The sequence below is a fragment of the Bidens hawaiensis genome, unplaced genomic scaffold (genome assembly GCF_021521415.1).
Source record: "Bidens hawaiensis isolate Kalapana, Puna unplaced genomic scaffold, B.hawaiensis_p1.1 tig00002735_1, whole genome shotgun sequence".
Lineage (NCBI taxonomy): Eukaryota > Viridiplantae > Streptophyta > Magnoliopsida > Asterales > Asteraceae > Bidens > Bidens hawaiensis.
Window position 1 is genome coordinate 600,958 of NW_027491147.1, and position 15,868 is coordinate 616,825.

General features: G+C 31.6%; 1 protein-coding gene across 1 annotated transcript; it reads right to left on the reverse strand.

Moving 5' to 3' along the window:
- Nucleotides 1-10,761: 10,761 nt before the first annotated feature.
- On the reverse strand, nt 10,762-15,623 carry LOC143620940 (protein trichome birefringence-like 38). Its single transcript, XM_077092505.1, has 5 exons — nt 15,137-15,623; nt 14,095-14,266; nt 11,557-11,732; nt 11,304-11,462; nt 10,762-11,204 (listed from the first exon to the last, which is right to left on the reverse strand). Exons 1-5 carry the CDS (start codon nt 15,544-15,546, stop codon nt 10,919-10,921), a joined length of 1,203 nt encoding a protein of 400 aa, XP_076948620.1. The 5' UTR covers nt 15,547-15,623; the 3' UTR covers nt 10,762-10,918.
- Between the last annotated feature and the right edge of the window lie 245 nt (nt 15,624-15,868).

The following is a 15,868-nucleotide window of genomic DNA, read 5'->3' on the forward strand; positions in this document are numbered from 1 at the left end:
ACCGGCAAGAATACAACTGCAACTAATCGTGTCATTTTACTACTTAGCAAAGCCTTGCTATTACGGATCTTGGTACATTTGACCATTTTCCATGAATTAAATGTGTTCCTCATGGAAAAAACATTCTTCTTTCACAAAAGAAGTATATACATGATTTATCCATCAAACTAGTTTTACCGAATGTAAACCAGTTTCATTTCCTATGAGAGCATCACAACCTTTGACTCTCGGGGACATCCGTCTTATGCCTCATCCAACAAAATATTGTTAACTAGTTGGCGCCCTACAATATGCAACCTTGTCCTAACCTGACATCACGTTTGTTGCATGGTCCTTCTGAGAATCACTAGGTAGCTGCAAAATGCATCCTCTGGTACTTAAAAGGGATAATTGATTACGAACTTCTAATTCACCAAAACTCCACCTTAAATCTTCAAGCCTTTATCGATACACAATGGCAGGGGACTTCGTCTCTTTGTGCCCTCTCGAATGCTGACTAGATTGCCCTGATTACCGTCGATCCACAAGGGGATTTATCACATATATATGGGTTCCAACCTCATTTCTCGATTATCGTCAATTTCCAACCTCCTATGGAAGTTGGATATAAAACTCTAACCGACATAATGTCTAAATTAACCAAACTAGATACATTACTATAAAAGAATTCATGGCTTACATAAAATATGCTACAACACTTTGGTATGATAATCTCGGTGTAACCTACCATTAGTTTTTCATTTAAGAGCAAAGCATACTAAAGTTGATTTTCACTTTGTTAGAGAACAAGCTCCAAGAGGAAAACTATGGGTACAATTCATCTCCATAAAGATCATATTGCAATCTTTACAAAACCTCTACCAACGCATATGCTTACAACCTTGCACTCAAAGTTAAAGGTCGTTTAGACAGTTGCTTTCCCGGCTTAGCTTGTGGGAGAATATTAAACAAATGTATTTAGACAATTGTAAGGGGGGATATTATATAAATATGACATATATATATATATATATATATATATATATATATATATATATATATCCCCTCTCTTGATCAACAAACCCCAATTACAATTATCAATCTTTAAATACTATTAAAGCAATACAATGTGGACACATGGCATTCTTCTAGGTTGTCCATATGTGCAATCCAGTCAGCATGTTTCCATTCTCATGTGCTCTAATATTCTGCTACGTGTCAGCAAACCTTTTTTTAATAAATCAAAAATTAGTTGCGTGGACTAGGATTCGAACCTGGGCTTTGAGCGAGATGAAAGTCTTAATACATAGTACACAAACCATCCAACTAAGCTATCTTGATGTCTTTAAGAATGAAAAATATATCCTATATATTAAAAATCACATTGTATTGGAAGTGGACAATGGAAATTAACTCAAAAATGGAAATATATATTAATAATTCATAATTTTTCACCCTAAACATATTTTTCTCTCTTTCTCTATTAGTCGGATCTCTTTTCACCCTCTGATATATTCCGGCTACTCTAGATCTAGATTTGTATTAATCGTTTTCCGGTAAGTTTATATTTTATATTAAACTTCCGATTGTTGATGTATGTATTTCCAGCAAAATTATATTTTCTTCCAGTTATTGTTTCCTCTAACCTTTTTATCTTTATTTTCATTGTCAACTGATTTTATTAAAATCAGTTTAGGTTGTAAATCAAAAACGGTGATGAAGCTAATATGTGGACGTATTTACGTTTTTCAGTTAAGTTTTTCCGGTTCTGTGTTATACCTATAACAATGGTTGTTTTATACTTATTTGAAGTTTTATATTTTTATTTCCTCTCAAATATTCCGACTAATTTAGATCTAGATTTGTATTAATCGTTTTCCGGTAACTTAATATTTTATTAAAAATTTCTGATTGTTGATATATATATTTTCGGCAAAATTATATTTTCTTCCGATTATTGTTTCCTCTAACATTTTTATCTTTATTTTCATTGTTAATTGATTTTATTAAAATCAGTTTAGGTTGTAAATCAAAAACGGCGATGAAGCTAATATGTGGACGTATTTACGTTTTTCCGATAAGTTTTTCCGTTAAATTTTTCCGGTAAGTTTTTCCTTTAAGTTTTTCCGATTATTTGTTATACCTATAACAATGGTTGTTTTATATTTATTTGAAGTTTTATATTTTTATTTCTTGTTTTTTTGTTTTACATGTTGTTCTTCTAGGTTCTAAATAAAAAATCACCTTCATCCATGGTAAATATTATTATTTCGTTTTTCCGGTATGACACATTTAAATTATCCGGTTATAAATTGTAATTATAATCTTCCATAATATCAATGTTATAACACAAATATGTTATTTTTCAAATTGGCCCAACTTTTAATTGTTTTTTTTCCAGTTCTAAAATTATGTCTAATTTATGTTATTTTTCCGTCCATTTTTTATTTTTTCTTTACTAAATATTAAGAATCATAAATTCCGTCCAATTTTTTATATTTTTCTGGCCAGTTTTGTTTCAGTCATGTTTAATGTTTTATTGGGTTATGATCTTTAATTTTTAATTTAATATTCCTGAAATATTAATTATAAAATTACTAATTTTTTATTAACATTTAATAAATTATAAATATACTAAACTTACTAAACTAAATTATAATATTGATCTTTAAGATATATATTAAATTATAATATGCATCTTCCAAATAAAATTAATTATAGAATTTTATACAAATATTAATGGTGATAATTGATTCCATTATTAATTGATCTTTTGACTATAATTTGAAATTCAAATTTAAATTATTACGTACTATATTCAAAGTTTTGACTAAAAAAACTATAATTAAGGAAATAAGTTATGTTTTTATATAATATTAAATAAAATTATATAATAGTATAAAATCATAGATTCTAAATATACTTTGTTTTATAATTAATCTTTTATTTTTCCATATATAATATATTCTAAAAGTTTCTAAAAATGTTAATCCTTTATTTTACACTAATCTTTTATTTTCCACTAATTTGAAATTCAAATATATTATAATATTTGACTATAAAAACGATAATTAAGGAGAGAATTTAATGTTTATATATTATTCTTATTATTGTTTCATTTTTAAATTAAGCAACTTATTATTGTCTTTGTTAACTGATTTTGATTAATCTTAAATATAGTAAACAATTCTAAATATACATTTTCAATATAATTAATCGGTTATTTTAGGAAAAAAATATTTACAATAAACCAATTTAATTATATTGAAACTTATGTTTATAAAGTTTCTATACATAATACATTTACCAAAATGTATATTCATCACATCCTACTATATAATACGAACCCTTCACAAAATCGTTTATCATATTTTTCATAATCAAATTTTCCGCAACAATGTAAGCTCCTACCCTTTTAACAACTTTTTTTATGTTTCAAATATTTTAGTTAACTGTGATATTAATATTAATATTTAATTTTCTCATTTCAGGTTATGTCTCCAACTTGATATAGTTAATTTCATGGATTGGGGATTTTTGATACGATTTCTTATTTTTTTGTTTAATATTGATGTATACTTTTGTTATTGTTCATGTATTTTTCATAATTTATGTAATTTATTTGATTTTTAAATAATTAATCTTGTATTATTGGGTCAAAGTCCATTTATTATATTTTAATCATTATGATTCATTTGAAATTTTATATCACTGCCAATCATTAATGTCAACGCAATTTAAAACATTATTATACTTTCCAATATTATCGTACTTTACATTTTAAATAACACACGTTTAATATGACATTTTAGAAACCGAATTTAACCATTCAAATTTGGATTCTCGCCATTTATATAAAGTTTACAAAAACATGTTATACAGTTTGACTTTCACCAGTTTATAAATAACCGAATTGTAATGAATAATTGACCATTTTATAATTTTTTCAATATTCATGCCTTAAATAAAAAAATAATTTTTAATAACCATATCTAAATATTTCAAGTTATTATGATTTTAATGTCACTTTCAACTAAATTCATTAATATATTTATTCCTAGATGTGAAAAATAAAATATATATATCTAACCGAATATCAAATTCTGATTCTCGAAATAATATGAATTCATAACTTATAGAATTTAATTTTAATAATCATAATTTCTAACGATTTAACTAAATCAACACAGTAAAAAAATATATTATTTTTGATTACACAATTTTAATTAACATTATTATAACTTTCATATTTAATCTTTAGAGTATATATGTTGAATGAATCCCAAAAATATGCCACAAAAGATTTTACCATGTAATATTCTTTCTATCTTTAAATTATCTGATTATACCATACATTATTGCACTAAAAATTTAGTCATAATAATTTTTCAAACCCAAAATATCTGCCAAAATTGAAATAAAATATTCCATTCAAATTAAAATCCATGATATGATGCATGTTTTGTAAATAATAATATTTACACAATTTATTCAACAATATTTAATTTTTGTTACTACATAATTTTAATTATAATTATATGCGTAAAAAGTTTTAGACAATATTTAATAATTTTAATAACATTTAAGATTTCAATTATATTCAAAATTTATTTACAAATTTATAACTCAAAATCAATATCTTCATGCTGGTGTTTTTATTTCATATAATCTTTGTATGTTTCTATTTATTTAATATGTTAATATTTTGTTAATGTTTGTAAAAAGTTATTATTTATACTTTGGTTGGTAACATTTAAAAAATTAAGACAATGTAAATCTATTAATTTTTGGTTGTTATGATGATGTGTTTAGTGACAATGTAAATCTATCAAGTTTTAATAGTTAAAGAAATATATGTTTGTTTAAATTGATGTTTAAGTTGATTATGTTTAGTGACATGTTATTCCACCCGCATGTCACGCGGGCCTATACCCTAGTACAAGAGTATATGATTACATCTTTATTACACACACTTAAGAGTTTAACCCTGATAATTACTTTTACCAACAACTCCTCCATCAAATCTCAATTGTTGTATTTAGTTTTACCGTTGTTATCATTGTTCACCCGATATTATTATATAGCATTATCAATTCGCAACAAAAGTAGGACCAATATGTTATTTTTGGTAGAGCACCTTATGAGTTTGATTTTAGGTCTCTCTATCTTGATCATTTAAAAAATTTTGTTTTGTTTTTATTTTTAAACTATGTTAATATCCTTTACTCTAGTTGGAAAATTGAGCTTTCACTCTTAATCTGTTAGTCTAGTAATAAAAAGGCTATAAATGGTCGCATCTTGATCAATATTGTTCACGTCGAAGCTTTATAAATTTGTGTTTTCTTTTGAAAATGAAGTTTTTTGAGATAGTAATTATAGTCATTTCATTATTACTGGGTGTTTTGAAAATGAAATGTTGGGGACAAGACTTTAAGGACGATGGTAGTATGGTACTGTTATTCAACCACTTAATTGGCAGTATAGGTAGAGTTATAATTGGAGATTAAATGACTCACGAATAAATGTAGTCTATTGCTCCTAAAGGTGAAAATGTTAGATGCACCATGTCTAGAGACTATGAAGGCCAGGTAGGATTCGTCATGATCCAAGAAATATTGACGACTAATTTCGTAAAACAATTCGGATTTTTTTTAGTTTAGCATAAAAAACCATATGCATATCGGTAATTTAAACACCCATCGGGCACATTCCCGACACTCTTTTTTGTAGTTCACTATTAATTCATTCATTAAAGAGTAGTATTTACATTGAAATAGAAGACAAATATTCAGCAACTAGCTACGTACGCTACTAGCCCCTTTTAAAGGAAAACGAACATACTTTGGCCGAAATGAAAGCTATACTTGCATACTTCACAAGATAGAATAGATCAAATTAAGAAGTAAAACAAAGGATTTTTGTGAAAATTCAAAATTATGACAAAATTACGTCTTTCTTAAAGTTTTGGGAAAATAAAACTTCAACACATCATAACAGTTAAAACTTCGTCTAGAATCAAAATTATAAAATTTCGTAGATTAAATCACTAAATGCATTTAGAAGAAAATTTCTATGTCCGTCGATGGTTTAAAGTTTGAACCTTTTTAACCATATTATATATATACTAAAAGGCAAAGTGATGTATACTCACAAATGTCTAGTATTTATAAACTGTACAAGTCTTTGAAGCCACGTTACAACATGTTGTTGCTATGAGTTACTGTTGTGCACGTGTATAAAACTCCATCTTGGTCAAAAGTCAAAACTCAAAACCCTGCGTCTTCCCGTACCTGTTCACAAGGCTTTCCACCGTCTCTCTTCAATTCAATTATGCTTGAAATCGTTTTCGGTGCAAAGGAGTTTGAAGAATCCGGCGTCTTATTCATCGGTAATGATATCAAACACAACAGTAAGTATTTAACAGGTGTATTATCCGTTTTGATTGGTTGTTGCTGCAGGTTAAGAAAATGATCTAAGGTTTCACGGTGGTCCTTCAAAAGCAACGATGGAGATGCTGCCTCTATTAGGGTTACTAGAAAGTCCTGGAGTCTGCACTTCCTGGCTACTATTTAATTTCTGAGGTATGAATTTTTTTTGAACATGTTTGTTTGTTTGTTTTGGTCATTTTCCTAGACAAGGAGACTGCAAGATTTCAGTTGATCTGAAATTGGAATAATATAGGGTAATGATAGGACCTGCTAAGATATATATGTGTGACGTTTATTGTGTTTGCAGGTCACATGTATGCGTGGGGGTATTTCTTCTAATTAGGCATTGAGTATATCAAGTTCCTTCGCCATCACTATACTATTATGCGTTATGGGATCAAGAATGGTGATCAGGTTTGCGTATTCATATCGTGTGTTTATAGGTTATTAGATATCCATACGTTCTTATTTACTATTTAATTGTAATACTTTGTTTTTTAGTTTTGTTTTGGTTTCGTTTGTACTTCGGCCTTAGTAAACTGGAATGTGTGTTTTATTAGGTAGCCTTACATATTATATATGTGCAGGAATTATATTGGTAATCGGGTTTTGTTGAAGGCACATTGAATCAAAACAACAAAACAAGGTTTCTGTAACTGTGTATTTAGTCTTTAATGGTACAATGGCTTTGTTCCTATTAATAGGAAGGTGTCTTACGGTATGTTATTGTACAAACATCTTTAAAAGAGGATTTCATTGGTTTTGATAAATTGAAATATGAACTTGTAGGGTTACTTCTAATGCATCAAGTTAGTATAGATTTCCAGCAAATAAATTGAAAAACAGTTACATTACAGAATTATAATTTCCTAATATATATAATTTAGTTTAATTTTGTTCATTAGCTTTATTTACATTCTGAATATGAGTAGTTAGAGTTTTGTGTTTCAGTTTACATGCTTTATTATGTTTCTGTATAGATTTCTATTTTATTAGGTGATCTTATGTATTTCATATGTGCATGACTTATCCTGGGAACCAAAGTTTGTTGAAGCTGAATTGAATCAAAACAACAGCAAAAATATTTTAAGTGTTATTTAACCTTTAATAGTACTTTGGGTTTGTTTCCTCTTAATAGTTATAACCATGGCTGGGCTTTTGTTAATTATAGGCTTAAAAGTGTAATTGTGTAATGGCTTCTTTGAGGAAACTTAGACGTCATTTTAATGCTTACTACTTTAATACTTTATATTCAAACATGTGAAGATTACATCAGGTTGATTGCATTAGTGTGCAACACTACAATTTCTCTACAACATGATAATTTCTCAGCGAATTGCTGTGCCTGGCTCATCTGGCACCATGTTCTAAGTGACGACGCAAAAAGTAACAAAGGAGAGATGTTTCTTGCAGATTGGATTCCCTGCAATTCGCTCTGATCGTTTGAGGGTACCTTTCTCTAATTATGTTCTTTTCTTATTTCAATTGCAGAATAGACCAAATATTTGTCATTTTGGTTTTAATTTGCAGTGCTTATGGAATTTCGGTTTCTTTTGGTTTGTAGTTAGCTTAGTATTGTAGCTATACTTTGAGGGTCAGCTACTATAAGATGTCACGCACTGCAGCAACTTTTTTAAACACATGAAACTTCAACATAAAGATCTTGAAACCTTTTGAACATCAGCACCCCCGCGAACCCGCAAAATATGGATTCATGACAATCACTCTTTTGATCAGCAACAACCATGAAGCCCTGTAATGAAGATATAGTTGTTTTCTGAAGTTATAATTTAGTCGTCGTCATCATCATCGTACTCAGTATATCAATAGCAAAGCTATGGTGGGTCGGAGGAGGATAAGATGTAAACAGTTTTACCTCTACCCCGTAGAAATAGAGAGACTGCTTCCGGTGAGACCCCCTGGCTCGATGAAGTTATAATTTAGTAGGCATAAATATTATGTATATAGTGACAGTTTTCTTTACTGATAAAGTGTACATACAACTATAATATAACATCCACTCCTTTCACCATAGTGCATAACTAACCTACTGTTACGACTATGTGAGCAACCCTGACCCGCGCTAACATTACTAGTTTTATCTATTTAAGATAAGCACTAAGCAGTGTCCTAGTGTCTAGGCCCATAATCTTGTTTTAAGACTCTTGGCCCAGTCAGTGTTGGCTCATTGAATTTAGCCTCCAGCCCTCCAATGTTAATCGATATTTGCTATTTAGTTCACGGAAACATGATCAAATACATTTTATTTTTAACATGAAAACGGTGAGAACCAATTTGTTTGTATGATTAGGTTTACTTTTATAGGTGTTTGATGCTATTTTTTGTTCGTATTTGCTCATTTTCGATTATGAGACGTTATAAGTATTTGTTTATTTATATATATGTTGTTATTATTTTGTTCTTGATTTTGATTCTTTTGTTGTAGTTTTTAGTTTCTTTTCTTTGTTATTATAAGTCATTGTTTATGTAGATTGGTATTGTAGTTGGTATTGTTTCTTACGTTCGCATTTTTAAATAAATTGGCATTATTTTCTACGTACTTATTTTAAGATCAAAATGTACATGAACCTTCCCCTTAGTTCACGTTTTGAATATCTTTGAATCCACGTATATTTCACATTATAGAGAACAATGTAAATGTATGTATCAGTAGTTTCAGTTTCATATTTGATTCATATTTGATTGTAAAATCCTGGTCTATGCCAAGCCAATAACCGTAGTACCATACGTGTATCAAGCATACCGATAGGCATCATGTATACCTAATAGTTGGAATTTGCGAATACAACCTTTTTTTTATTATTGTAAGTTTTACACAAGTTATATTTTACAACCATAACATATTAAAATATGATCCTTGCATACATATTATCAACATGAAAAAAAATCTAAAATATGTTGAAGAGGTTGGTCCCAGCAGAGCCCAGTTGGTCCCGCAAGACTCACCTTGAACAGGGACGTCTGCGCAAAGGCCATCTGCTCCCGCAGGACCCACCATGCTCAGAGAACCTTACGCGCAGTACGCAAGCTGTACACGCAGGGAAAGCCTCCCAATGGTGAAGTACCCCGCCTGTTCCCGCAGTTGCGGATACAAGCCATCAGGGAAGGCTACCCGCAGACAGCAGGGCTACACGCACAAGACAATAGATACTTCAGTAGTCACATGAAGGAATGAGTAAGGCGGGAACAATCCCGCCAAAATGAGCCAGTCCGTATGATTCTGAAAGATCTTCTGTACTATACCTACCAAGGTATGGATAGGACAGACAATCTGACCAGAACAGCCCATGAGCCTATCACAGGTTGACAGCTCACCGACAACAGTACGAGGAGGAGCACCCTCTAGCACTGTTTGTCACTATTAGCCGCTGCCTACTCACCAACCCTTACTTCGGGGCGTGCGCAGCCTGCAGTTGGTGGAATAGTGTTACTATTGGCCGTAACCTATTCACCAACCAGCATGGCCGGCGTATAATCCACAGTAGGTGGGACATGCATAATCTACAGTTGGTGGAATAGTGCAGCCGACTTTGTTATTGTTGGCCGTAACCTATCCACCAACCAGTATGGCCTATGCATAGTCCACTGTTGGTAGAACAGGAATACTATTCAGCCGGCTGTACCTTCTAGGAAACCTACCTTCGGCTATAAATACTCCAACATCTTGGAATGGTAAGATCATCTGCTATCCTGTTATCTAGCAATCTCTTAATATACACTTATATTCAGAGCAATCTAGTCTGATTCTCACGCCGGAGGGTGGTCACAAGGAGGAACCCCCCCTTCTCAGTGACGAGCTTACGGTGTCTGTTTTGCAGGTCTCCTGAAGAACAACCTTCTCAGCTAGATCTCATCCGTGGGAAACATTACTTAACCCCCAGATTATCTATAATCTGTCCAGGGTTCACTTAGTGTTTCTTCATATGTAAATTTCATGAAGATTAAAATCCAAAAAAATAAAAAGATGAGCTAATTTCAATATAAATCTTATTATTTAATACATATCACAAAAGAAAAGTTTGTTTTATACATAATGAAACTATTTGAACAAAGCATTACAAGACAATGGTCAATGGTTAATGGGAAAGACAATTAAAATAAAATATCTCCGGCATACAGTTCGGGTAAACGGGTATATGGTTTCAGGTAGTAGGATTGAGTATCACCTAATTCCCAATCTTTTTTACTAATGCGTATTCGGTCCCATGCCCGAATACCTTACATGTTCTTGATATTTAGGGTTAAATTCGAGTTTTTTTTCATCCTATTCCACATTTCCGATACATACATACTTTTCAACTAGCCAAATATTCTACATTGTGTAAGAAAACAACTACAAATGCCACAACAGCCCTTCTTTTTAGCTTTATTTCACTCCATTACGAATCTTGTCCATAAACTTTACAAATGAACCATATTACAAATCTCCATTTAATTTGTATTAATTGTGTATAATAATAAATCGTCCATGTTGCAGGTTAAATGATTTATCAGTTGAGGAATGAGGCATACATGAGCTGGTTCCATGTATCGGGTAAGCCAGGAACGCACCAATGGCTACAATCGACACCCGTGTCACTATAGGACGATGGATGTGCATCTTTCCTCAATTGAGACAACGTTGTTATATCAAGCAACGTTACCGGTTTCTTTATGCTACTTAAAACCTTGTTCAAAACAACTTGAGCTTCGGGTAAACCCGCTGGGTATGATGATCCTTCTATTGGTTGTAATTCTCCATAACAATTTCTTGATGATGATCCCCATTCCTTTCCCCTAGTTTGGTTAAAAACAACCGATTAGATTTTTGTATGTCACATAAACATATATAAAATGGTTAAAGGGTTCATAAACATATATGTGAGATGTACTTACATGTAATGTGTAGGCGATATTCCTTGAAAAAACACTTTGGTTTTTGATGGGTTCACGTTAAGGTCGACCCATTTACCCCAAGTGGACATACCCTTGTAGTATGCGGCTAGGCGGTCCATATCTTTTGAGATAGTTGACCCGTCTTGTATGTAATCAAATCTGTTACATTAATTAAACATAATGTTTTATTCATATAATCCAGTGGTATAATCTATACACATAAATATATTTGGATACTAAGATATGAACATACGGCTGCATATCGCCGGTATGGGTCCACCAATGCCACGAGTTGAAAACGAGCACGTCCATATCTTTCCATGTATCGCCTCCATTAATCGAATCCAAACGCAAAACCCTTCCTATGCTTTGTTTCACAATGTCTACCAAATATGGAGTTCGGTACAAGTATATCGTCGCATTGTAATCCTATGTTTAAGCGCGTTATAAACATTAGTTACACTTTGATAAAATATCAAAATAAATAAATAATTTTTTTTTAACAAAAATAGTTGGATTCATAGGCCTTTGCATAGCATGGGTATTACTTGAAATCAAAAAATGAGGAGACAGGTGTGGGGCGGTGTGTCCTATCCTCAACCTGTTTAAGATTTCTTGTTTAGTAAATTACAAACTTTAGTTTAGTCTATATATATTTCACCGTAATGTACTTGTAATTGTTGTCACTTGACACTTAATAAATAATATATAGTTGCTTCCTGTGGAAGTTGGTTAGTCTAAACCAAACGTTTTAAATCCTCATGTTCGTTTATTGCTTTTCGTGTTTGTGTTTGATTCATGTCAGTGCAGATCCTAACCTTAAGCTCATACGACTAAATAAGACTTGAACCCTAAATATTTGATGCCTAGAGGTGCACATATCGGGCATTTTCAGGAATTGGAACTGGGTTCTGGGAATGGTCAACAAAAGTCAAGAACCAGGTCGGGTTGGAACTAGTTTCATGTATGGTTGGGTTTTGACCGGGTTTGCCGGGTTTTTATCTGGTTTTGGTTGGGTTGAGTCCGGGTAGAGATGAAACTGGTTTCGGCGAGTCCGGGTACGATTATTCAAAGGAACCGAAACATGGTTGGTACCCGTGGGTCGGATAGGACCAGGTCAAGTACCCCGGGTCTGGTCCGGAACCAGTTATTTTGCCCACTACTATTTGATGGATCCCATTTTAGCATGGCATAGTTAAGGTACCTGCCCTTTATTAAATAAATGACAATGTGTTACAAATATTTTACAAAATTTATGTTTTTGAGGGTATTTGTTTGTATGTTTGTTTTAGTGTTTGCAAGTAGTTTTGACATTGTTTTGAGGTTGGTCACATGTGATGTTCCTCATTACTAAAATCCAAAACTACACCTCTCCTTGACACATCACTATGAACGGAATCACTTTTTGTCGCACTATCTTATCACTTTCCACATTGGGAACATGCTCGTGAAACTTTAGATATTATTATTACATTATTTAATACAGAAATACCTTGTTTAAAAATATATAAAAATACCATAATTCATATATTAGTTACCATTCGGTTATTTTGTTTTGTTTTCTTCTGAAACAATTACCGGTCTATTATAATAAATCACGTTTTTACATAGTAAATCAGCTTATTCTGTTATAACAAATAACAACTTAATAGACTTCCATCACAGGAATTACTTTTTAGTTTCTACTGACTACTGTATATAAATAATTTTAATCCCTTGTTGAAAGAAAATACAAAATAGATTATATCCAAGTGAAGAAATATAAAGAAAGTGAAAAAACATCATATTTTTTTGATCTTATAATTTTAAAGACCTATTATCAAATATTTACTTCAAATTAGTTTTCTGATATAAAATACTAAAGTTTCATTTAAGATGGATACAGGAATAGATAAAATAGAGTAAATATTTTATAAAAAATTAGAAAAAGGAAAATATGACTAACAAGAAAGTAAGTTAGTAGTAAATAATTAAGTAAGACATTATATTTTCTGAAGGTCGTAACTTAGAAGATCATACATTTAAATTCTCCAAATATGCTAGGATGGCTATTTTTGTTTTTAAATGGAGTTAGTCAGGCTGACATGTTCCCAAGTAACAACTTATAATCAACTACTCCTTATCCAAAGTTTAATCTTCTTTAATAGTGTTTTTCGAGTAAGTGGCATACATTTGTGAGAATAAAACCCATGAGCTCTAAAGAAAAAACTTTATGGAAAACCTCCTGACCACCAGAGCTAGCTCGTGATGGTTAGTTAAGACACTAACCACCTAAGCTAGCCTCATTAAAAGTATTATTTAATTATACAATTTAAATGACATATAATTCTAACAAGAATTACTTCAAATTTATAAACCCGTTGTTAAAAGGTTTTATGAGGATGACATGAAAGAGACGTGTCAAATGACTCAAATACAAACAATTTAAAGTTTGTCCATATAGTTGACCTGCCGGAACAACCAAGGACCACTCCTCCAACTTCCTACGCCTTTTGTTACCGACGGTGGGGCTTTTGGGCCCGTGGGGTCCGGTTACCGGTTGATTTGGTACAACTTGTTTAATATAAAAAAACACGATAATAATTAATATTATTATACACTTAATTTAAAAACTTATTAACCTTTTACAGGTCACATTATCATAAAGTATTATTAAACAATCACCTTAATAATTGGATAGACAGGGTATATTTAATTATTTACTATTATGCATGAGACAAAAAGTAAAAAAAAAGGAAGGAAATAAAGCATATAAAAATTCCCTAAAAAGAATAAATAAAAGAAAACGAACCTGAAAAGCAAGGGAAGTAAGAATGTCTCTATGCAGTAAAGTGGTTTTGGAATCAGGCACCGACGCATGAAGCAAACAAGCCAACGATTCCCACTGATTCAGACTCAGTGAGTCACCCACAAACATAACCTTTTTCCCTCTCCATTTGTTTAAGAAATCCACCCCATTAAACCTGCATCCGTCCATCCATCCATCCATCATCATTTAAAAGTATTTCAAGAAGAGACGTTAAATTTAAAATTAGTTGGACCGAGTGGTTAAAAAATCAACTTCTTGTTAACTTTGTTATTCTTGCTAAGTTTTTTTAACTGAGGTTTGAGGTTATATATTTTATCTTTGGCTGATTAAAAATATAAAAGAATTTATGAAAATATCATATTTTTGATGCACCTATGTTTTCTTTCGGCCGAGCCGCGATCCAACAGTCACACACCCATATATTTGTTAGTTGTTACTGGGGTCATTGCTTGAAAATAACATGTGAAAAGGATGCATACTAAGTTTTAGGAAAATAGAAGTTAACATATAAGTTATTGAAAAATCAATAAAATATGTGAAATCTATTAAAATTATTTGATTGGAGGGTGCAATAATTTTGTCTTCAGAACTAAGAGAACATAAAGAGGAATCATATTTATTGCAAAAGTGTCACTTCTTATAATTCCTTTGCTTTTAATGTTCAATAAATATGTATAACCTGTGTAAGCCGAAAACTCGGGTCCACGAGTCTAGATGTCACGAGCTCTAGGCTCGAGCCCTAGTTACCTCTAATTGTGTCAATCAACATAAGAGAACATATTGGTCATATGAGAGATCAAGGGACCGTGGGCTCATTAGTTTGGTTTTTTCAGAGGTTATAAAAGTTTCATGACACTTGACCAAACACATATGGGTGTAGTCTTATCTATGTTCTTTCTTTTCTAAAGTTACATGTTTGATCAAGTATTGATTATATTATATTAATATTATATCTTTCTTGTTCATTACCAAAAGCCCTTGAATCAGAGAGAGAGAGAGAGAGAGAGAGAGAGAGAGAATGTACCTTGGGAGGTCACAAGTATCTGGTTTCCAAGCATACTTAAGATACTGAGTGTCTGAGCGACCATGTTTAAGGCAATCAAACTCAGAATCAATGAATGGACAGGTTGAAGCTACATAAAGTGGATATGAAGTGTCTTGAACCCATCTTCCTTTGTACAAATCACACCCTAGCAACCCTCTGCCTCTTGGTCTTGGTCTTGGTCTTGGTCTTGGTTTTGGCCTTGTTCTTGCTCTTGATCCCCTTACAACTCTTGTTCCCCTCAAGGAATCACTTACACTAATATTACTACTACTCTTGCTAAATGTTGATAATGACACTACTTCTGTTTCAGCCAAAGTTAGAACCACCAAAAGCTGCACATGAACGAGAAGAAGAAGAAGAAAGATCTTGCTTTGGTACCCAAAACCCATATCTTTATTGGATTTTGGTATGAGGAACTATGTGTAGAAAAAGCTGTCTTTGTGCTACTTGGTCTCTCATGCTATCACCCATCATTCATTTTATATATGAAAGAAAAAAAAATAATGTTTTAAACATTATCATTAAAAAAGTTTTATTTATAATTAAAAACATATAAGATGTATTGGTATATAACTTTATGCAATAATATATGTTAATAGTTTAGTATTTAAATAACATGAAACGGTCCTTACGTTCGACTACATGCTATCTCACTGAGATATTATTTTAATTATTATAACTAGTGATTTCATGTGAGTGTTATGGTGAATT

Bases quoted from the DNA above. Each gene is read 5' to 3' on its own strand.
- LOC143620940 (XM_077092505.1), bottom strand. From the start codon at position 15,546: ATGGGTTTTGGGTACCAAAGCAAGATCTTTCTTCTTCTTCTTCTCGTT. The intron at 11,733-14,094 runs GTTCGTTTTCTT...GCTTAAACATAG, and splicing joins TTACTTCCCTTGCTTTTCAG to GATTACAATGCGACGATATA. The intron at 11,463-11,556 runs GTATGTTCATAT...TTAATGTAACAG, and splicing joins CATACCGGCGATATGCAGCC to ATTTGATTACATACAAGACG.